Genomic DNA, 24928 nt, shown 5'->3' on the forward strand with positions numbered 1-24928 from the left:
TCCCAAGCTTCCTGTGAGATAAGGCTTGTAATTTGGAACTGAGTAATGGAGTATAAACACAATTGGCTTTGTATTAAGAGACAATGTGTAATCATCTGGCAGTGTCTTATTCCCCCCACTCCAGAGTGGTTTGGGGCTATTTGTGCTAGAAATTAAAGTTAAGAGCAACACGATGATGAAGGTAGCTCATCCTCCACATCTGACAGAAGGATGGTGTCTCAGGGTGCAAATCTCCCTGAGGCTTTGGAGAAATAAAACTACTTTTGAGCATTCATGGTCCCCTGTCTCCCACACTTGTGGGACTGTTGATTTAGGATGTAAGCCTGCAACTTGAATGTTTGGAAGGGCAACTGTTGAGCTGTGGTGGGCAGAGGTGGACATTGCAACCTCCTCTTAACTGAAATGACACAAACTCAAGACTATTTTAACAAGAAGAGCTCATTCTTTCATATTCACTTGACATATTTCTATTAAAGGGACAGCAAAAACAGAGAGAGAAACACAGGAGTTTCCGTGGTGGTTTTATGCCAAGTATAAATATCTGTGTAGGAGCCTTTCAGACCTCTTTGCACTCCCAGAGCAAGGACCAGATCTGGCCTGGGTTTTTTAATTTTCTTCCAATTTGTTGCTGTGAAATCTGACAGCCAGGCAGATGTATCTGCCTTGATCTTTGGTGTGGATCTCCTGTTGCACTCTCCTCTGTTTTTCCAAGCCTCAATAGGGGAAAGTGAAATTGCTGTCCAGAAACATAAATCACAGCACCTCAGATCTGTAAATTCTCAAGAGTTTTCCTTCAGGAGCACTAGCAGGCTTTGACCCAATTTCAAAAGTGGGTATAAAGCATATATACATAAGGAAAGCACACATACTTGTAGCATCTGCAAAAACATATGGTAGTTTCACATCCCACTAACCAGTTTCCTGGATTGAATACATATAAGTGCAGGCTTTGTGAGAACTAGCAGTTTTTTAATGCTGGGTTTCTGACTCTCATCCCTTAACCGCAGTCCTTCCTTGACTTTGTGAGAGATACCATTTCCCTCTTAATTTGGCAAGTTGTTGCACAGAGTCTTTCTGGATACTTATTCTTGTATAGCCTTTTTTTGCAGGTGAAGCTACTCTCAGGCTCGCCTGACAGTGTCTTTACCCATCTTTCCATTACATACAGAGGTGTTGCGTTATCTCTGCTGAATCCCGAATGGCAAAGAGCAACCATTTCCAGGATCAGTAATTACACTTCAGAGGTCATGGAATTTTGCTGGGCTGCTAATCTACAGAGCTCATGGCAAATTTTTCCATCTAAATCTTCTGTTTAATGAAAGACTGTTTTGCCAAAGGACCCATTTTCCTTAAATATACTTTTTTGAAGCAGAACATCTAAAATTTTTGGCTATTGTTTCTGACAACAATGTAATTTTTCCTGTCTTATCAGCATTTTCTGTGCAGATACCCACCTATCAGCGCGTTTTCCATTTTAGCAACCAAACTTGCCTTCTGCTACTGCCACCAAAGCAATAACCCCTGAAGAATGCATTTAAGTAAACACATGTAGATATGGAGAGACCCTCCTACATCTTTCTGTGCCCGGGGCTACACCACTCCTGTTGTACATTAATTTAAACTCTTGGAAACCCCCAGAGATGGAGATCCCAAAGCCCCTCTTCTGTGCCAGCGGTTCTAGCACCTCTCTCTCTTTATGGATAGAGCTTTCCTAAATTCTCACCTCCTCTGTTTTGCTGCAAATAAAGCCAACTAGATCTTTTCCTTCCCCATGCAAATAGACCCAGTGATCACTGGACTCTTTTACCATACCCCTTTCAGCTACTGTCTTCACACCTGAAGTCTCTCATAGCTGTCCTCAGTCTTTTCTAGACTAAATAAATCCAATTGAAAAAAAATTCCTCACAGGTCATGTTTTTTGAAACCTCTTATCAGTCCTGTTGCTCTCCTCCAGACTTCCTCCTGTGTTTACATCTTTATTTGAATTACGGAGTGCAGACCTGTGGTCTGGGCCTCTCCAGCACCAGAATGATCTCCACACAAAGGGTGTTCCTAATACCTCTTCTAATAACAAGTATCTTTCTGGCCACAGCATCGCACGGTAGACTTAGATTGGAGCTTATCCTATACCAGCTCCCCTAGCATATTGCCAGTACCAGGCCCTGGTTCCTTATATGTATTTTCATTATGCACTTTCTTTTTCATGTAAAACTATTAAGTTTATTCAGAACATTTAAAATCAATCCTCCTGCCCTCCCAAAGCTGGGGTCTCCCAGCCTCTTTTGTTGTTTTAGCCTACTGTAAGAGCCCTGTCTGCTCTACCATCCAAACTGTTACTAGAGATTTAAATGAACCATGACCAGCACAGACTTCTGTTGATGGTCCTCTCACTTTGACAGTGAATCGCACATGCCTAATCTTCAAGGATGTTATTCCAATCAGTGGTTGAAAAATAGCAATTGTTTCTGTCAGATAGGTATCATTTCTGATACTGACAGCTGTCCAAAGGAGACCTGAAGCCAAGAGTGATACCAGTGAATAATAGGCTAATACCTACTCGTCACCTGTACCGAGAAACAGGCTTGAGTACCAAGCCCTGAAACTACACTCTCTGCTTTTTTTTTTGTAAGAGGACTGCAGCAAAGCCGGATTATTCATAGCTCTGAAAGCAGGATGGGCACATCACTATGCCCCTAAAGCCAAGATGATGAGCTAATCAACTTCGTATTGTTAGAAGAGTCTCCACCTACGCTTTCACACAAAGGGCTGATTAGCTCACAGGTATGCAAAACTCTGGGAGGATGCCATCTTTCATCGCTACCAGAAGTTGTTTAATATATGTTAAGTTGCCAACAATTAAGTGTTTGTGTGTGTGTACACACACGCGCAGCCACTTGCTCCAGTCCCAGGAGCTGCTCACTGTGTTGCGCTAATCCGCCGTGCCGGGGCAAAGCCCTGTGCTGGGCATGGCTCCGCTGCTGTGTGCTCAGCTGCATCGTGGGGCCCTGTGCCGCTGGGTGACAGGAGCTCGGTAGCTACCACCTTCTCAGCACAAAGGAAGCAGATTTTTACATGCTTGTCCTGCTTCCAACGGCAGCGGCTGTGACAGAAACAGTCACGGGCTGAGGATGTCTGCATAGGGAGCAAGGGGATGAGTGAACAGTGCATGGTGTACTTCCACTGCTCTTGCAATGTCCTTGTGCAAGAAAGCCGAAAGCACTCCACCATCCAAGTCACTGATGGAAATACTGAGTCTGAGTGCACTAAAACATGCTCTTCCCCTGTACGGGTGCACTCCACATAGGAAGAAGGTCAAATAAGTGCACATAGTGTACTACTGCTTAGGCTAGTTGGTGTGATTCCCATTCCAAACCAGGGGTGATGATGTGAAGTATTGGCTCAATGTTTGGAGGTGCTTAGCACCTCCTCCCATCACCACCCCATGGGGGGTGCATATGGGCACAGCACTTTTCTCAGTAAAGGCTGGTTTTACATTACTTCCAATGTCACCTCTATGAAAAGTGCTGCATGGCCCAAAAGGGAAACAAGCAGAGTGGGAGGAACTGGGAAGAAAAGTCCTTTGAAGCAGCACATTCCCCTGTTCCTCCAGTGGTGAAGCTGTGCTGTTCAGAGGAATATATGCACTGAGGCTGCACGCAGCCCGTTGTTTGCAAACCACCTACAATGTATTTGTCCCCTTTCAGTGTCCATCAGCAGTTCTCAAAGTGCAACAAGCTAGAATAATCTCCTTATATCACAAATTTATGTCAGAAGAAAACAAAGGGTAATCTGAGGAAGAAACCCTCCCTAGTATGAGAGAGAAGAAAGAGAAAGTCAGTAATACGTTTGCTGTCTTCCAGTGGTGTACTTTATCTCGTGCATGTAGGAAGTAATATCTTCTTGCTGTCTTTTTCTGCACTCTTCTTCCATGCTCCTTGCTGAACACTTGCAGGATGCCAGGAATGCCCTATGCTCCCCATTAGCTTAACAGTTACCTGGAAAAGAATATGACCAAAAAATTCATGCATTGAAACGTGCTTTCGGCAAATGTGTAACAATACATGTTTCCCAATATGTTTTCTGACTATAGTGCATAAGCAGTAGAAGATTCAGGAGTGCACCACAAAAATGTATGCTTGCAAGTAAAAGAGCTTGCTTTTATCTTGTTTATACAGGGAGACATCAGCTATTATAGTATAGAGGATTTTTCCATCTGGGCCACCTTCATTCTAAGGAGATGCTGAGGGTGTGCCACCTGCTCCTCCTCTTCCCAGGGATGTGTGCGATGAGGGCTGGTTCATGTTGGGCAAATCAAGCCCCTAAGGAACTGAGTGTAAATTCATGCCCTACAGCTTGTGGGGAGAAATGGTCCCAGAATAACTTTGGTCTATTGTTGACAAAAAGTAACTGCCTAAATCCCAAATGATTACATCCCTGTAGAGCTTTGCTGGCTTCAGAGAAGCAGTTAATGGTTCTATCAGTTGGGCTCCAGCACAGCCTCTTCACCTGGTGGGAGCTCCCAGACAGCCCCAGCCCAACCACGACTGCTCCTTCAGACGGACCATGACCTATCCATCACTGGCTGCCGTTGACAGCATGGCACATCAAGTGAGGCAAAGAGGGAGTTTGCAGAGGCAGACAGCTCCCTTTGCTTCCTGTGGCCAGTGTTTGTACTTAATGCAGAGCGTTTTTACTTTATAGAAGTCTTTGCACCAAATGACTTTGTCCTAATCACTGCACTACCTCAGTTATCGCCCGCACAAACATTCCCTTCAGATCCACATACCAGCTGGGCCAGAAATCACACAATTGATGTTTTGGTTTCCACTGCCTTATCTAAATCCAGTTACTGCTCAAAATGAGACTAAGTCAACAGACTTAATTGAATGAAAAGGCTGTGAGACAACCTAGAGGTTTGTGGCTGTGTATGTCCATGCATGAGTTAATCACTAAGCAAACACTTCACAACAAACAGAGCTGGGCTGAGCAGGATCGTTTTTTCTGCGGCCTGGAAGCTCGGGACACGCTGGGGTTGCACGAGGCATTGTTGGGGCTGGCAGGAGGATTTAAACAGCATTGCAAACAATGTACCGCCACAGAGAAAAGCTGGGGATAGACAATGGAGCAGGCCATGAACAAACACTTCTGCTTGCTGCCTAGATTAGGAGATAGCAGAGACCCTGTAGTAGCGGCCAAAAACAATTGCTCGCCTGTAATTGTTGCTGTCCGGATATGTGAAATAGCTCTGCTGGCACTCAACAGCTGGGACCAGCGAGCTGCTTGATGTCCTTAGCTTATTTCTGGGGAGGCAGCTGCCAAACTCTGGATGTCCCCAGCTGCTAGCTCTTGCAGACGTCATAGGTTTTCCCCAGCTGTACAGCCACTGCATCCCTCCTGGCTCTGCAGTTCAAGAGAGAAAGGTATAAACGAAGTACGTGGGAATGGCCACACTGGGTCAGACCACTGCTCCACCTCACCTCTCGTCTTGTCCTCAATGCAGGCCATGAGCAGATCATTAAAACCTGTGTAGGGTCATAGCCAGGATCTAGTCCCCACTGTGACAGTGCTGCACAAAGCTTGTCCAGAGCTGCAGGAGTAAAAGGACAAATCCTTACTCTGCAGTTGCAGCTTGCCCTGGCAAAAACTGTGCCTCTTCTTTTTCTACCACCTGCTCAGTTCAGAGGCCCTGTGTTTTTGGTACCTGGTGCAGCTGCTGTTCAGGTAGGCTGCAGTGGAAATGCTCAGCTTCATGCCAATGGTTCATCTTAGCCATTGCAAGGAGGGAGGCTGAAGCTGCAAACCTCCTAAAACAGTTGTTAAATACCTTCTAACATGAGACAACTCACATACTTGCCTGGCTGGTAGGACTCCATCAGGTGATGGAGAGCCTGAATCAGGTTCTTTGGTCAGCAGTGAGAGCCTTACAGAAATCTAAAGATGGCTTTGCCATGAGCAGTGTAAAGACAGAGCCTCACCCTTTTAGCTGGGGGTTTGAACACAATTTTGGCTGGAAAAACTCATCCCATGCTACAGAAAGACATCACACCCTGCACAGGCCACCCACTCGTCACCACATGCTAGCTTGGGGCCAGGACATCTGGCTGTAAAAATGCAACTGTGATGGTGTCCCCTAAACAAAGGAGGATACTACACCCAGCTACTACACCCTTCCTCACTAAAGGAGGCTGCAGACACCACTATTATATTTGCAGTTCTTGCCCTTTGGCGCACCGTACAAGCAGACAGAACAACTTTTCTAGCAAAGCCAGGAAAGATAGGAAAGGTGATTAGCTTTGTGATCAGGCGCTGTGCGGCCAGAGTGCTACACAATGTCAAAAGAAACTGCTGCTGAATGCCCAGGTTTCAGGATATAACAATAACACACAGCACCATATTTCATTCTTTTAACAAGTGTTGAATACGCAAAGGCTCCTTTCCCAGCTTCTGTCTCCGTCTTGGAAGCTAAGGAAGAGCTGTGTGTATAATTGTTTTCAGATGCCATCCACTTTATTGATTATCTGAGCAGGATGCACAAATAATGGCAGCTAACGCCAGGAGCAGAGATCGAATGAAGCTCGCTCCCTGTTGGGAAAAGCTGAAATAAAATCACCATATGAATGGGTCATTGAAAACAGGCTGGAATATATTCCCCATAGTAATTCTGAAAGTTCAAGGGCAGGGGAAAAAAAAAAAAAAAAAAAAAAAAAAAAAAAAAAAAAAAAGAAGCCGTCTCTGTGTTCACTAAACTTCTAATATCTGAAAGTGTTTAAAAAAAACCACACATGCACTTTTTTTCATACAATCGTGGAAAAACACACTAAGCTTTTGACTCAATGGTTTTGTTTTTCCAGTAAGTCCCTTCCAGGTTCCATGCGCCATCTCATAGTCACGTCTGCTGGGTGAGCTTTGAGCTAACAAACTTTAGAAGAGCTTTCTGTGATTTTGCCACATCGAATTTCAAGTATCGGCTTGCTGGAAGTGCGGTGGAGAGGGAGGAGGGAGGGAAGTGGTGCGAGCTTTGCCAACACACCTGCACAAGCTTTGGGCTCTCCTGGACACTCTGTGTGCTAATGATGTATAACCTGTAGAGCCTGGCAACATGCTCGCTGAAGACTATAACAGACAGAGTGTGCATGCCTCTGATTTCTAATTTCTTAAAACAAGTAATAAACCGCTTCTCCCCAACCTTATGCTGTAGGTAAATGCTTAGGATGGAAACTGAGATGTGTTCAGCTGGGCAGAGCTTCTACCAAGGTAAGGAACAAATGACAATTTAATTATGGTATTTTAGGTCTGTGTAATTCCTCTTCTAAAGCAAAGGGGAGCAACAAAGCTAAAAGAAAGACAGAGTTCATTTCAGCTCTAATATTCTGCTAATTTTTCTTTTGACTATTAGAGATGCAGCTGGATCCTATTTCTAATCCACTTTCAAATTTGCTTGAATTAAAATCCCAGATCACTGCTGTGTTTTCAAGTTGAAGTGTGCATAGTAGCCAAGGTTTATATTGCAATTTCTGGAGTTATGGAATGATGAGCTCCAATAGAGGAAAGTGTGTTGTATGCCTGAGTCCTGGGGAAAAAAAAAAGGTTGGCATCAGTGTTATTTTGAATTAGAGCTCGCTTGTAGAATAAATAGCCTTGAAGTTAATACATGGCTACTTTTTACATTCAGTTCCACCCACTGGAACTGGTTGGTATGGAAGAGCGAAGGCAGCCATGGTGGAGAGGTAGGAATGTGAAGTGCTATTTAATTATAAAGCCTGGGTATTTTTGAACTTTCATCTGAAATTCAAAAGTTCCCCCATTGGTTTAAGGCTTATTTTAATAAATTCACTTTCTGACTAAAAGAGCACAGTAAGACTGTCCTTGCTTTGAAATACCTGTGCTTTCTCTATTGCTACCTGAATCCCAGTCTAAAAGCTGACATTTCTTCTCTGGCATCCTGTTTATGTCTAAATCCAATAGCATAGTCTTGTTAGACTTTGTCACCTGGAAAACACCATAACTCACATGAAGTTATGAATCCCCCTATTCTCTAGGCTTTCGTATCTGCCATGACAATTCACAGCCGCTGCCAGGTGAGGCCAGCCAGCCAGTATTTATGGAAAATGAACAGACTAATCATTTCCAATAGCGGGACACGATTATGATATAATTGCAGCAGTTTACATTGACATCCAAGTGGACGGATATGAGCCAAAAATTGGAATAACGGCTCCACCCATCTACCACCCAAATGTAAACAAGCCAGCATGGTTAAAAAGAGGACTAGAAGACAGGGCTCAGGCGTTCTCCTCCTTCAGCTGTGTTAGGATATCATTGCCAAGTTGCCACACAACCTTCCTGCCAGGCAATTTATCCAGCCGTAAACTGACCCTTAGCTCACAGAAAAAGTTCAGCGGCTTCTTTCAGTATCAGCTTCTTTTTAAACATGGCTAGAAGTGCATTATTGTCAGGGAAAGTGAGAGATTATATTTTGGAGATTGGGTGTTGCAGGGTCCTGACTTAAACCTGTTAAGTACCTAAAATCCAGCTCAGCCTGAGCCATGTTTGGCACTGTTGTAGTGTGTACATGTTACTGCCAGCATGGATAAGGGAATACCTGCAAAGGGGAAAGAAGTTGATATGAATACAGCTGGAGAAGAGGTGAATGAGACTGATAGCTTTTTACAAAAGACTCGGGAGGGGCTCCTTTGCCAACGGATGACTGAAAATCCAGAGGTGGATTGTGAGGAGCTTGATGTGATGTCAAGGAGAACTGGGGTAGGTCTTCAGCTGAAATAAATCAGTATAACGGTCCTGATAGTGAGCAAAACCTGCTAGTTCACCCTAGCTTTGTGAACTATTAGCCCCTTTCAGAGCAGAGTTTCTTGCAGGAGAAAGACAAAGTTTTTTCTTTCAGCAATACTAGAGTCAATCCCACTCCACTGTGAGGATTTCTCTCATTAACAGAGAAAACAAAGCTATTCATCTTTGGGTGGGGGTGGTCCTGAGAAAAGCCTTGAAATTACCCTTATAACTTACTTCCTTGCCTCTCCCCAAGTTGGCCTAAATTCATCTAAATTGAACTATTCCCCAAATTACATTTCCAGTAAATTCATAACCCTGAATGAAACAGCATCTGCTGTTTGTTGATGCATCTTTGTGTGCAATGGTCAACCCATTCCTCCTGATACCATCACTAGGAGAAAATGGGTGCTGCGCAGCTTCAAGTTCTCACTCCTAAACGTGAGACCAGCCTGGATGGAGTATGGTCTGTGTCTGCATCTCCGGATATCACAAACCTCCTCAAACAGGCTGGCTAAAAGGAGGAAGCCCTCTTGGAGGCTGGGGCAGTTTATACTAGTGGAGGATCTGGCCTGCAAACACTTGCACCTGTGGTGCGAGGACAAATAAAGGCCCATGTTCTAAGGCATGGTGAGCTCCCAGTCTCCTAAGCTGTATGAAATCCCATTTCCTTTCTACTTGTGCTAAAAGTAAAAACAGAAACAAAGATGCACACCTAAATAAACAGAAAAGCACAGACAGCAGAAGGGGAGGGGGGGCCCTAGTGGGCCCTAGTGCAGGTTGTACGCCAACTAGTACAGAGAGATGTTTTCTATTTGCGGTCCTTCTGTTAGACCTTGCCATATCATGTGGATGAGAATGTGAGTGGGAGACTTGTTGGACAATGTTGGTTTTACAAATGTCTCACGATTGCAGAAACACCTGCTTTACATTATTTTTCTTGCTGTTCCACAACAAAATTCCTCCCTAGTCAACAGTTCTCAGCAGGCCTCATTTCTTCCTTCTCTGTGGAGGGCTCAAATCACTGGTTTCTGAATCCTGGGCCACCACGAGATCACACCCGGACCTCTTTGAGTAGGAGGGGGAATACAGAAGGCAGAAGAGCACTTCTGTGCAGAATCATGCCAAAATGTTGGCTAGAGGACCAAGACTGCATGAGACTGCTTACCATCAGGTGGGGGAAGTGGGGCAGAAGGGTTACCCAGGCCAAATGGACGGATCTGTAAGACCCATCTGTTTTCACCATGAAAACCTCACAGCCCACACCTATGCAACACACACCACTTCAGTCACCACAAGTTATTACTCTTGGTCTCCACCGCTTCCTGTGAAGCTGTAATGGGTCTGAGACAGCGTCCAATGAAACCAAAGGGAGCCTTTCCATTAACTCAATGGGCTCTGGATCAGGCCCAACATCTGTTTGGCCCTCTCTGTACACAGCGCAGCCAATTTATTCTTTATCCATTCCTGGGCCTCTCTCTCCAATAGCATCCATATTTTTCCTACTTATGGTTGTCATTAGCCACACTAAGCACCACCCCCAGAAAGCGACCATCTCCACCCCTTCAGCAGCCAATCCCCTGGCGTGGCATAGCTATGAGTGCTGCCCCAACCCCTTATCATTTTAGCAAGGTAACAGTCTCTCCTTTCTCCTTGTTCAGGTTTCCAGGCCATCCCTTCAAGCTGCCAAGCTCTTCCTACTCTTTTCTTCCCACCAAGGATAGGGCTGGTTGTGCCTTCTGTTGTATTGTAACCCTGGCCAAGAATCAATGCAAAAACCAAACAGAAAGGTCCAAGAACCTGTAAGACACCTGAAGAGCATTGTGAGAGCGGGGACAGGCTCTCTGAACAGACATTTCCCACCTTGGTTGATGGCAACCCAGGCAATGACTTCCCTAGCGATCCAGAGTACGAGGGAGAATAGCCAACAGGCAGCTCCATAGTCTTATATTGGGGTCAGAGCTAGAGTAAGAGACTTAGCAATAATTCTCCAAACTGCCTATATAAGATCATAGAGTATCTCAAGTTGGAAGGGAACCCCGTAAGGATCATTAAGTCCAACTCCCTGCTCCTTGCAGGACTACCTAAAACCAAACTGTATGTCTAAGAGCATTATCCAGACACTCCTTGAACTCTGACAGGCTTGGTGCTGTGACCACTTCCCTGGGGTTCTTCCCCTGCCATCCCCATATCTCCTGAAGTATGAATATATGTGTTGTGCCAGTTCATAGCACTTCAGTTTCCAACCACTCACACCAAATTTGTGATTCATGTTGCAGAGACTACGATGGGATTAGGCACAGCTCTTCTCTAGGTCCCACAGTGACAGCAATAGCAATGGTCCATGAGACACCACCTATTCACTAAGCAATAAGCAATATTAATTTCTTTATGGCTTTGCTGAGCCCTTGGATTCCAGCGTCTTTTTTTCACCTGTCACACATGGATTCCCGCGCTGTGAAATGCATGTCATTGCTAAGCAGATAACAGACTTCGTTAAGAAGCCAAGCAGCTTCTTACAGCAGAAAAACAAGTCTCCAGTGTTAAAGCTAGAGGTTATTCCAGACATAGAGCTACAGATTCATTTTGGGCACTGCCATTGTGTGAGAATCCCATGCAAAAATACCCCCTTGACATACCCCGAAATCACATGGGTTTGAAAATGCGAGCGTGACGCCTGAGGCCGGATGTGTGGACTGGAAGGCTGCTGGCACCATGCATAGGCACATCTGCATGTCAGGTAGTTACTCATCCCTGCATACTTCCCTGATAAAATCTGGATTGCCTAAAGCTGGTATTTTCACTCCAGTCTCCTTATCAAGGTATTTACCACCTCCTGTCTGTGCCTTGCAGACTGAGGGTGTTAAATGCTCCCTTACTCTCTCAGCAGTACAGTGAGCTCAAGCATGTAGGAGCTGCTGTACAGGATGGGATTTCTAAACCCACTGGAGCACGCAGTGGGTGGCTGCTGGCCTGGGCTCGATAGAATCTCACCCTGTTTGTACCTGGGATGTTGCTCTTTTGATCCTCACGCTGGCTTTCTGCAGCTGGCGGGCTCCTTCCTGTGTTTCAGGGCATTTGTTGTGGTGTTTTCTGGTAGTTCCTGATTGCATTTTAAAAGCTGTTGTCTCCTGTGGAGGGCTCTATCCTGGTATAGCTGTTGCACAGCTGCATGAAGAGGAGGATAGTTTGGGATGAAGTTATCTCAGGAATGGCAGAAGTATATATAGCACTTCAGTATATACACACAACATCTTTTTCTCTTTCTCTCGAAAATAAAAAGCAGCTCTCTGTCTCTCTATGTAACAATATTGAGATAGACCTGCGATCACAATCACAAACACAAGATGCCCCTGGAAATTTTGAGTAGTCCCTTTCCAAGAGCACCCCCCCACCTCTTTCCCAGCCACTGGTGATATCAATCATCTATTTTAGCCAGTGGCTCTCATACCCTCCTCTTCCCAGAGGGAGAACATCACTCTGAACCCTGCACAGGGTGCCCTTGATAGCTCTGCTGTTCCCCTCCAAGCTCAATAAAAGGGGAAAAAGAGGGACAGGTTCTGAAACACAGTATCTTAAAAATTATTAATTTCCTTCAGGAAAAGTAGTATTTGATTATCCATTAGGGAAAACTAAGCAACAGATGTGTTTCAGTTTGATTTCACAAACATGGTAAATATTTCATCAGTTTAAGAATAACATTTGTGGAGATTGATCAGCTGGCTCTACATTCTGTTGGGGAAGAACATAGTTTATTTTGGGATGCTGATTCTACAAACAACACCATCCTGAACAACTTCTGTGACCTAGGAATGTAGCTTGGTGTCAATCAGTTTTAAAAGAAGGCCTTTTGGCTAAACTCAAACAGAATTAAATGAGATGCAGTTTGATTTCAGAAATACCACCACGTTCTTTTAGTTAAAAAAAATAAAAATACAGAGTCTTTCAGACTTCATATAAAAAGATTTTCTTCTGACATTTCTGCTCCATTTTTTCATTGCTGTTTGGGGTGTAGAAAAAAAAAAAAAGGCAGAACTATCCCATGGGGTAGATTTCCAAATTATTTGAAATTTCTGTCTTGACATAGGCTGGCTGAAAAAAGAGTGATCTCCCCAGCTGCCTTTCCTAGAGCAACTGCTCAACTGTTACCAGCTTGAGCAAACTTGTTTAAATCCCACCACTACACCACTCCACACATGCAGTGGGCTTGGAATGCTAGACAACACTTAATGGAACCCAGGAAAAAGACCTCTATTTTAGTGTTTAACCCCTCTGTGGTCTTTCTGCTGAAAGATGTTAGACTTGGAGCTAAGGTTGTTGTCATACTTGACAGTGCTGGTGAGAGCACTTTGAAGCCCACCAGCTGTGCAAAATGAGCTCCATCCATTGCCAGTGGTGAAGGAGAACCAAGCAGGGTTCATGGGGCTGGTTTTTCCCATTACTTTGGTTTTTGGAGAAGCCAGCACTGAAATCAGAGACGACTGCATATCTGAGGTGGCATTAATTAGGTGCCAATTGCAATGAAGACGTGATGCCATGGGCTCCGACAGGAGCTGTCTGCCTGGGATCATATCCTGCATCCAAGCTATAACCTGCTTTGCATCCTCCCTCCCGGGGGTATTAAGACCAGCTAGGCTAAAACCAGCTTGAGACATGCCTGTTCTTGCGGTGGTTTCTCCTCGGACTCTCTTAGGAGCTGTGACTTTTTGGAGGTGTTGTGCACCTGCCACAACCCCTGCCTCCATGCCTGGGTGCTGAGTGCCCAGAGCATGGGGAGGAGCAGTCCTGAGAGGCCTTGAACAAGAAGTACAGGAAAGCAGATGCTTTACAAAATGCTGATCCACAGTTTTGTCCTGTCCTGCAACCTCCAAAGACAGTGCACGAGAATAAAATGTAGGGAACCATGTAGTGTGAGAGAGCAACTCAAAAATTACTCCTGTAGTGAAGAAACCACATAATATATTCAAGATGTCAGAGGTTAGCTGTGGTGCATGTGAATCATGCTGCAAATACCTCACCTTTAACTTTACCATCGTAATTAGATTACAAAGTTTTTATTACAGTTTTAAATTCTGCCTTTATAGGTTGCTGCCCAGCTGTGCACTTAAATCTGGTTTTATCACACTTTCTGAGCTCATCACATTTAATTCTGCCCCTACGATGCTGGATTAACTTTAAGGGTCGCTGAAGTCAGAAGTCACTCACCCTTGCCCTACTAATGGATTCACACCATCCCCGCACGGCCCCAAAGAGTGATGTGTACAGTAAACTATATTTATTGGCATGGTGGAGGAGAAGGGGCATTGGGGTTGTTTATTTACTCCACCGCTGTGCTTAGCTATCAGGGTATTTGCACAGATTACTGCATCAATGAGATATTGTTTACCTCCATGTAATATCCTGTTGCAATGAAGACTTCTCAGCAGCACTGGTCTGAGAGCTAAAAAGGAGAATATTTAGGTCTGCCTGTGAGAAGTGGATGGCTGAATAATGAGGTATATAGACCTGTATTATCTGAGGAACTGATCAGTTGTCTCCATTCAGAAATCCAGAAATCACACCCTGCTGTCACACTCACTCCTGCCAGAAAGCCCAGACCTGGTATTTTATGGATCCTGTCTGATATTTGAGGCAATCCCGGAAAAATGAAAAAACATTATTTTTTTCTAAAGGTGACTTCTTCGCTGTTTTCTATCATCAGGAAAGCAGGGCAAGGCACAAATTAAACTCTTCATCTAAACAACGTTCATCTCCAGGTTTTACCTCAATCTGTTTTTCTTTGACTAACAAAGATTAGATGGGTTGGTGTTAGATACCACCAAAACAAGGTGATCCATTGTCCTGAAAAATTCATCGTGTAAATGGCCAAATAAAGGGGAAATCATATTCTTTCTATTAAAAAAAATGGAGAAATGAGGTACTGAATGTCTAAGTGATTTACATGAAGTCACAGGGGGAGTCTGAAAGGGATCTGGGAAATAAAACTAGCTCCAGTGGAAAGGTCATTTCTTTCTCTCTTGCAGGGGAATACTTTGAACAGAATTAGAACAGACCTGAGCCAGAGATAGACAGCAGGGACTTTAATGAAAAATGGAGGGCAAAATTCATCACTGAGTAACACCATGACAATTTTTGACCTTTGCCATTCAATGACTAGACACAACATTTTTGGAACTGAGGTTAATAATCTTCGGCAATATACAACCTTCTCCCAAGGAATGTGTGGTGATTAGGGCAAAGAATTTCACATGGTCACAAAAGATCTATCTCAGAGTCCTGGGCTTATAAAATACTCTATTTCCTCCATTAATTGTGTCCACGTGGAGCTGTAACTAAGTAGCTGAAACAAATAAAACCAAAGTAATATTGTTTCCTTTTAAAATATTTCACTTAATTTGTGGAAGAGGTTTGGGCTCATTAAAAATAGACCATCTCCCATGAGGGCTTTTTGCTTTTCTTCTCCAAGTCTCTCAACCAATCCTTAGTAATGTGTACAGCAGCACACTCCTCCTCGGCACAGCCCTGGCTGGAGCTGCTCTCATTTGACTCAGCAGCTCCTGTCATGCTCGGCAGCAAGGGCGAGCAGCGCACGTTTGGCTAAGCAAAGTGAGGCCTCGGTGTCTTCTGATGCGTCATTGCTCTGAGATGAACAGTCGGTGTTGCTGACTAGAATTTCCTCCTACCTCCAGCTCACTAGGAAACTCTGCTCCTTCCTCCCACATCAAGATTTGGCTATCACAATCCATGCTTTTTTTTGTGGAAATGACAATATGTTCACTGTGACCAAAGGTGCAAGCAGTGCCTAGACCTCAGCTAGAGCCTACACAGTTGAAGCTATTGTGCAGGCATTTGGCTGCTTCTAGTGGATCTCAGTCTGTTCCCTGATCTTCCAAAGTAAGCTATGAATCAGTTACAGGTGACATCAGAAACCACTGTGTCGCCAACAGACCATGACAATTCCTTTCCCCGGGCTAACGTCAATCACAAAGCAGGGGACAAAGCACACAAAACAGAGGCAAAGAGCAACCTGGATCAAGGGCGTTAGGCTGCAAGAGCAACCTTCAGAAGAGATCAAATGATTCCACAGATTCCTTTCCTGTTCCTTCATTTTTTCACCTTCATCAGGATATCTTTTCCTCTTAAGTCCACTCCTCCAAAAGAACAGCATCCACAGCTACGACTCTCTCTAAACAAAAATGGGGCAAGATCCGGTGATTCCATGTAGTCCCTTGCAAACTCTCCCATTGCTGGTGTGCTCTGACCTGGAAAGTGCTTGCGCTGCAGCATGACTGGGGCCACACCAAGACCCAAGGGTGGCTGATGGAATGATCTGACCAAAGGGGGCCCAATATGCATGTGTTTGCAGAAGTTACAGGAAGCTTAGGGCAGAAGTTGAGACCATGATCTCCTCCACACTAGCATGTTTCACAAGGTAGTAATGTCCTGTTGGCACCCAACATTCTTCCCCTCTCCCCCACTACTGACGTAGCCCCAAATACTCATCAGGTATCTGGGATAGATGTTATGGTATATATGCTTCAGCCCTGTTTTATGAATACATTTCCATAAAATTGGATCCTGTGATCCCTCTCTGAGTTTCTCCTCTCTTGCACGCTCAGTTGCACTGTAGAAGAATTTATGCCAAAGTTACCAACCAAACTATTTGTGAGGGCACCCCAGACAAAAGGTGTAGAGGAGTTCAGAGGCTCCCCCAGTGCTGGGTCACTCTAGTCCTTCTCACTGGTTTTCTCCTTCTAGGGGGGAAGCCACATCTGGAAAATTACTGGTGTCCTGCTGTTCACTATGGACACCACTGGGAACTGGCATATGGTCTTGTAAACTGTGATTAGATCTACAAAGTAAACTCTCATTATGACCTTTCTCAAGGTCTTTAAAAACACATTTCCCCAACTACTATGATTATATACAAATTCTTTCATTTCGGTAATAACAACATCATCCACATTTTCCTCTCCCTCCTCCTTTTTCTGATCATAATCTTGTTAGGCACAATAGAAAAATCATTCCATAATTCTCTTTTCTCCCCATGCTCTCCAACTCTGGGCATGAAAACTCTCCTCCCACCAGAAAAAAAATAATAAATAGAAACAGCGTTTCTGCTTTGGATGAGCTGAACGTGAAGCATGGGGCTTTTCTGGACCACATTAAAAGGTAACTATAGTCAGCCTTTCACTAGCATCATCATCAGTATTATTAACATTAGTATTATTATTATTGCTTTTATTAGAGCCCCCCTTAGAGATAGTAGCCAAGATCAAGGCTTGATGACTGTTCAGATACAGACATAGTGTGAAGGCAGTCCTTGCCCTCAATGGCCTGAAACATATCTGACCAATCCAGACACGAAACAGAGTGTGGGACACTGGGTGAGACACTTTGTCAGTGTGAGAACCAGAACCCAGCTCAATTAATCCTGTGTCACTGCCATTCCTCTGCTGCTTCTCTGCATAATTTGAATTCTTCCTTCTGCAGCCTCTGCTGATCATCAGCATGGCTCTACCAAACGCCTCTTTTTCATGCGAGGTGCAAAGCCCAGAACTGCCATCACTCAGCCCCAGGAAACACACTCCCGGCAACTGACTGGGATGGCAGTGAGGTTTTGCCCAAAAGCTTGTCCCCACTGTAAGAGCTGTGGGAGAACAAAAGCAGGATGAAGATTTCTGCCCTAAGTATATTTATTCCAGAGTATAATGTTCTGCTCCAGGCAGGCATGCACTAGTCCCAGGTGACTTCAAAAGAGCTAATTCAAGATCACCTCTCAGCCTGTAAAAAGCCGAGCAGGAGAGCTGGACCTGCTGACTCTGCAGGGACCAGTTTAGGTACAGCAGCACCTGGGAAAAAGGCATTTCACCACAGCAGGATAACTCGGTGTGTTTAAGTCATTCTGGCATCCTCTGAGGGACAACGTGCAAAACCTACGTACCTGACAGAGGGCTATGTATTGCTTATATCAGATCTGTGAAGAATCGTGTGATATTATTAAATATTTGCAATGTTACGATTGTAACAGAATATCCCACTCAGATGTATCATGGGAACCAAAGAAGTAAAAATATCCAGCAGCAGTTTGCTCCACAATAGGGACTGTGCATGCAGGTCACATATGTCTATACAGGCATTTTGTGGATCGTGTATATCTATACGTCATAAATGGAGACACAGACATAAGAACACTTGACTTTAAGGACTGAATCACTTGGCTTTGATAAGATTTTTGTCTAGATAAAAACTGAATTGATTGACATCTCATATTTCTTGGGTTTAATGAGCTCATAACTGTACTTTAATTGGTTTAATTACTAGAACATAATATTACAGGTATGTAGTATAGACCTGTAATACAGAGTTATACAATACATTATATATGCTATACTTAATAAAATGCAACATGTAATATAACACAGGTTTTCATAAGAATTATTAGTAGGATTATCAGTAGTGAATTTTCAGTGACGTGAATACAAATTTCCTTTAAGTAATGTCTTCGGGATTCAGCCCTCCTTGTATAAGCTTCTCAGAACAACATACATATGAGGAAAATGTGAAGGCTGTGAAATATGAAATTATTTGTAGGCTAGGGTGGGATTTGGCTTCAGTAAGCTCAGGGTCTAAGTTCCTTCAAGATGTTTAGACACCTCACTCCCATTTAAAATTTCCATGTTCACTTCAGAAATACAATTTTTCCTCTAGCTTTTTCCGAGGCTGGCTCAACACTCACAGCATTTTCTCAATCTATTTATTGTCTACGTTTTGGAAATAATTATTAACAGTCACCCACTGTTTTCCTAACATAATTGTTTAGATCTCTCCAATGACACAATTAGCATCTGGGAGAAACACCGTAGTGTGCAATTGTGTCTTTAATTATCTTTCCATTGTGTGTAGAGATGCTATGTGCCAAGGCAGTTATTACACCTGACAAGGACAATGTATTTACAATGGGTGTTTATACAGGCTAATTCCTCATAAAAATACCTTGACAGAAAGTGCTCCACCTGCCTTCATGTTCCCTATCACAACTGCTAATTAATATTATCGTGCTGAAAATGATCCTATCAATTAAAGCCTCTTCTGTCATAACCACTGTTCCCTGCCTAGCTATGCTAATTAACCTGCCACTGGCTCACATGCAGGGAAGGCTGTTCACCAGCCAGACTTCATCTTGCTGATCTGATTTCCATTGCTCCGCTTGGTTTTGCACAGAGCCCTCCTTTCAGCTAAGCATGTGCCTCCCCTGAAGCACACTACCCAGTCAGTTTGCCTCTCCACTCAGCAATTCTTACGCTCAGCTACTGCTGCTGATTCAGGGTTTAAAGCTACATTCAGGTTCCGTGGTAAAGTTCTCATTGATTTAATTGGTTAAGAGGGCTGACAATAAGCATATAATTGAAGCCAAGTGCCATCTGATTTGCTTTGCCAGTCACACTGGTTAAAATGGCAGTTGTGAGTGCACTCCGTGCTCTTGGACAAAATTATTCTGCAGGACACTGCACACAACAGTTGCAGCTGTTCTGAATTTTCTGTGTGTTTTTCAAGCTAAAATGATGTTTATATTGCTTGCATAAATAAGACTTGATCCTTCAAACTGAAACAGAGTGGAACTGCTTTGCAGATCTGGTCTCTGGGAATTGTATGAGGACTAGGAAGGACAGTGGTGAAAGCCTGCCATCAGTCCCAGAAAAGTCAGGTTCAAAGAGCGACTATGCTTTGTGCAAGACGCTTTGGGCTTGATTTTGGGCTCGTATCTAGGTATGTAAGGATACAAACAGAAGTCTAATAGGATTGTCAAAAGGACATTACTCACCCCTCGGGAGGCTGCCTCTCCTGCCAAAGAGCTCCTGCACAGCTCAGCTCAAATTGCAAAACCTCCGTGTTCTTCTGTTTCTCATCTTTTACAAGCGAGATAATTACAGAGGTGCTAAGAGTATAAACATAGTAAAGTCAGGGAGGTGCTCAAAAAAAAAAAAGCATGTAAGGTAGATGGGGCATGACTAGTTACTCTTGTCTTAAGGCATGCCTGAGCTCTGTAGCGACACAGACAGGGCTTCTGGCCAACTGAAAAATCAGCTGTGATGTCTCAGTGGCCAAGGGGGCTGAGTGAGGGCTCTGAGGAAATGGGGTTGTCCTCTTTGGGTTTGCTTCAGATCAGCTACTGAGTGATGTTGGACTCTGAAACTTTCTTGGGCCTTTTCAATGTTCAAGAAATCAACAGGCTATCCCTGGAGGACCACTTGAATCAGGTTTCTGGTGTCCCTCTGTGCAACTACAAACATCAGTGAAATCACATGTAGGGGGGGAAAAAACCACTCCAATCTCCTCTTTTCCAACTCTCCGAGAAAGACTAGCTTAAAATACAGAGGAGCATTCCTACTGGAAGCTGCTGTTCACTCATCCCAGCTTGCTGGGCTGTCCTCGACGATAAAGCTGTTTGCCACATGTTGCTCAGTGGCACTACAGCAATTATGTCAAACTAGCACAGCACAGTGGGGGAACCCATCCTGCCGACCCAGCAAGCGGGGCCTATGCAGAAGGAAACAAGATCTTAAGAGAAAGGATGTCACGTGATGAGCCACTGCCTTTTTTCCTTGGGACCAGCTCTGCAGTGCGTGTTACAGATTAAATTCTAGGCAAATGTAATGAAATCTTGTGGAGTGATGGCAAGGTAAGAAACCCATGTGCATGTGCCTTCTGGCAGATAAGGCATTCAGACTGCTCTTTCTGGAACTAACCAGTAACAACAAAAATAAACAGAAAAAGGGAAACAAACAAAGCTTAAAAATTGAAAGCATCTTCCAGCGTACAAAAGGAAGCAGTGAACCAAATAGGCTAAAGGCAGAGGAAAAGATGTGGAAGAATCAAGACTTTTTTACCCCTATGAAATCATGGGATTCTTGTAAAGAGAGGCAGAGGAAATATTCTCAGAGAAATGCAATGGTGCCACTGTGAAATGAAGCAAATTGTCAGCACTGTGTCTGTGCATCTACAGCACTAACGAGGGTTAAGGCATTGCAGAAAATATTCTACTTAAACCTGTTCCCAAAGCACCCCAGGATCCCCTGGCCACGAGGAGCACTTTCCCCCCCCCCAGGTCTCCCTCTGTGACAAATCTTGTTTTCCCTCCTGTGTTTGGAGAAGGGCTGGAAGGTGGCTAGGATTGACTGTAGTGCCTGTACATCACAGGCAAATACCCTTTATGGAAATACCTGTTCTTGTCAGGGACTCCCATGAGAGCTGAAGGTATGCAGCACCTCACTGGATCGGTACTTGCTATTGCCACTAGTAATAATAATGAAGGGCAGGGGAAGAAATAACACTGCAACCTTGAGGTCTGTGTGTGCTGGGAGAGCAAGGATTCCACAGGGCACTCGATTCTGCTTTCTCTGAAGCAGCACTAAATAGAAATGGTTGGTAAAACTTCAGAAGAACCATATACGTATGTGGTTATACAGACTAAATATAAGGAATACACATATCTTTCTTTGAAGCATGCTGTGCTACCAAAAGGGAATCACTTAGCAAGAACAGATCCCTTTTTGACTGCACTTTGCTTTGAAAGGAAAACATCCAGAGGAAAAACAAAAATGCCAAGAGCGTTGCAATTGTGCCATTTCAAAATTTAGGGCATGAAGCACTTGGCTTTTTCGCCTTCAAGTTCTCACATAGATTGTTATGCAAGACCGTGAAAAACGGGAATGGAGAGAACAGGCTTGGGCTCACTTTTTTGGGAGAAATTTTACTTTTGGAGTGATTATTAAACTCTTAAGTCAAATTTCAAAACTCCTTCTTGTCAGGGCATTCCGTTTTGAGTATTGCTTATGTGTCTCTATATTACCACCATCACCACAGGAGCTACACATCACATCTCCTAGTGTACTAATCCTCACAGACCCCATGGCCCACAGTTGTGGAAACTGAGGCAAGGAGCAAGTAGGTCATTTTTATAACTTGACAGAGACCATCACTGACAGCACTAGGTGACGAGCTCTTTATAGTCAGCCTGTGATCTGCAGCTCTGCCAAAAAAATCCCCTTTTCTACTCTGGTTTGAGTCAGCCTGAGTAACGACAAGGAGTCTTTTGTTGTTGCCATTCGAGGACTTGGCTGTTGGTTCGAGCTCTCGCGCTCTCATTAAGGAGGCAGCGAGGGGGAAGCAGAGTGCCGATCCCAGCGGGAACACGTGTCCTAGGTTGGCCCATCTGCAAAATAATTCTTCCGTGTGTCATCTAGGCCAAAAGCTGAGTCTGGGATCTGCTGCATGGCTAAGTTCCCTCCCCGCAGCGGCCAGAGCAAGTGTGGTGACAGTTACGGGGAAAGAAATTGAAATGTTTTGGGGAGTTATGGCATGGAGAGTGACATCTGTGGCAATGGGCTCATTAAGTGAAGGATTTGGTGTAATACATCTTGCGACAAGGTCATATTCTCAGAAAACTAGGACTTGCCAGAAAAATGAATTAAATCAGCCAGGCTTGTGATTTGGTTTGATTGCTTCCAAACTCATCTTTAATCTAAGTTCTTTTCAAGGTCATCACAACTGGGCTTGCATGAATCTTGGGGCCTAATCCTCATCTGGTGCAAGCTGGAGTGAATCCATTTAATTGAAGGGACCCTCGCCAGTTTACATCCGATTGTGGTTATTTTTAAGGGTAGGTCATTTAGAAATATGTAAGTACTTATTTCCAGCCATACTTTTTGAATAAAGCAAATAAATCTGAAACCTACTAGGATACAGAGCATCGAATTTTTTATTTTTTTTAATTTTTTTAAAGCCATAGAACAACTATCCCCATCTTGAATCACTTACACTATAACGCAGGAAACCCAAGGATGTAAACAACATTGAGGTCTCCATAGAGTATTCCCCAGTTCATCTTTTGCCAAGAGGGGATATCCAGAAGGGTGCTAGGCTGGTCACTGTGCTTAACAGTGGTGGCAGTGCCACCAGGAGAGAAACTGGAGGAGAGCAAAGGAGACATTGCTCACCTGCAGCCTCCAGAGCCTCCCACAACCCAGCCCTGTTGCTCCTCCTTCAGCATCCCTGTGCTCTCACCAGCTTCTCCCAGGCTCACCCCCACTGATTGAGGAGGTGCAGCTCCCTTGAAATAATTTCAGATTATACCAGGTGAGGATTCAGCCATGGGATTCAGCCAAGCCCAGGTCTGACAGCCCCATGAAAGAACTTGGATGAAAGATGTATCTGGAAGCAATGAGCCTTGAACAAACCCTGGACCCTATCTCAGCTTTCAAAACTGGCCAACCTCAGCTTCCAGAACCCCAAACAGCCCCTCTCCAGATTGAATTTTGCAGCTTCAAGGAGGAAGACCAACCATGACTTGCCTCACTGCTGGGATGGGCTGGCTATGAATAGTCCTGTCATGCAAGAGGGAGTACGGACTTTGTGAATTACTTCTGATTCTTCATCTCTAGTGGCGATTCCTCTTTCCACATCCTAATTTCTAGCCATGGTGAATTGCGTCACTCTCAGTTCCACAGACCTGTATCCATGGGAACATTCCCCATCCATGGGAACATTCCCCATCCATGGGAAAAGCCACAAGGTAATGAATGAATGCATTTCCCCAGGGAGAAGAGACTGTTCACAAGTTTAAGAAGAAAAAAAGCTGATTACCTGGATTGAACGTAGTTTGGTAGGTCAGAAGAAGCTGCAGCAGCTCACTGAAGGAGAAAGAAAAAACACCCACTAGCGCTGGTTTCTAGAGAAATAAGGTTAAGACCCGGGGATGACTCAGAGAGCAGGGCTTTTTCACTGCCTTTTGGACTGTAGCCTCTAAAGACTTCAGTGCAATGGTCTCCAAGCAAGATTGAGACCTCTGGGTATTATCTGAATACAGAAAGAATGAACAGCATAGCCTAATGAAGTACTGAGTAGGAGAAATACCTATTTTGCTCTATGCTTTGGGTTTGGTTTTTTTTTTTGTTTTTGTTTTTTTTGGGGTTTTTTTTGTTGTTTGTTTGGTTTTTTGTTTTTTTTTTTGTTTGTTTTTTGGTTTGTTTGTGTTGTTGTTTTGTTTTTTTAACATCCTTTGCACTTCAATAATTGTCTCCCTTAGAAAAAATGGTGCACATAATATATGGCAGAGGCAAAAGAGCTATATTAAAAGCTTTAATTACTGCTGTTTAACAATTAGTAGCTCTATTTGAAGATGTTTTGAATAAGATTTATGGTATGTTTTCTAATTTTTAATTTATAATTATGGGGAAGAAGCTTAGCCTTGAGTATTTCTCCTCTGAAAAATTTAAAATAACATATAGTACACTTTTGGTCTGTAGAGAGGAATACTAAAACAGGAAAAAACATGTAGGAAGAAAAGGATAAAGTTTTTTTGTGTGTGTAAGCAAGGTTTAAATGGAATAATTAAATTTACCATAATCAATAAAACGTGTGAGTCAAGTTTATTGAAGTGGCTATTTCCCATTGCATAATTTCCCTGGGGAACTTTCATTTTTAATTCAAAAATAAAATAAAAAAAATAAATAAAAAACCCAAACCCCTGAGCACTTACTGTAAATATGCCAGCATATGTGTGAGGTTAAGAAAAGCACGAGCCTACACCCAGGAATCAAAGAGGGGCTTACCACTGCTTTGACACTAATTGTAAAAGCTGAACATTTTCTAGAACCATAATCAAATCTTAACTGCCATGGGGGACTCATTCAGCAGCTCACAGTAATTCTAATAAGATGCAGAGCCTTTCACCTTTAGGTCACCAGTTCAAACCCACTTTGGGTTGGTTAGTAAACAGAAGGTAAATCCTGAGTCCAGTGGAGTGCCAGAGCATCTAGAGTAGATGCCAGAGCAGCTGTTGGGCACAAGTAGGAAAGTGTTTTCCCATCCATCCCGTGTCATCTATGCTTCCCCTGGGATTGGCATGGCAACGTTCTCCAGGGGCTCACCTTATCTCTCTTGGCCTCAGATCCTCCCTTCTGGAAAGGGGATGGGAAACCCTTCTTCTTGCTTCCCGTTCTCCATTTCAGCTGGAGCCTCCCCGGATGCCCCATAGCACCTACCACCAGAGACCCTGATCTTGCCACGAGGTTTTTCAACACTTCTGTAACACCTTTCCCAAGAAAACGTATCTAGCGATATCATCTCTGTCCCACTT

At 43.9% G+C, this 24928-nt stretch overlaps 1 protein-coding gene across 2 annotated transcripts in view; it reads left to right on the forward strand.

The window, feature by feature from the left end:
• BMP2 (bone morphogenetic protein 2) overlaps positions 1-23498 on the forward strand; it is a 106507-nt gene extending 83009 nt beyond the window's left edge. The window contains exons 5-6 of one of the 2 annotated variants that reach the window (XR_007506084.1): positions 7199-7254; positions 23265-23498. Coding sequence is in view for 1 of the 2 variants with exons in the window: in XM_049801058.1 (XP_049657015.1) it covers positions 23112-23136 (25 nt within the window). In the remaining variant the exon portion in view is untranslated. The other variant, XM_049801058.1, reaches the window with a different exon arrangement.
• Positions 23499-24928: the final 1430 nt, after the last annotated feature.

This window comes from Accipiter gentilis, chromosome 5 (genome assembly GCF_929443795.1).
Source record: "Accipiter gentilis chromosome 5, bAccGen1.1, whole genome shotgun sequence".
NCBI lineage: Eukaryota > Metazoa > Chordata > Aves > Accipitriformes > Accipitridae > Astur > Astur gentilis.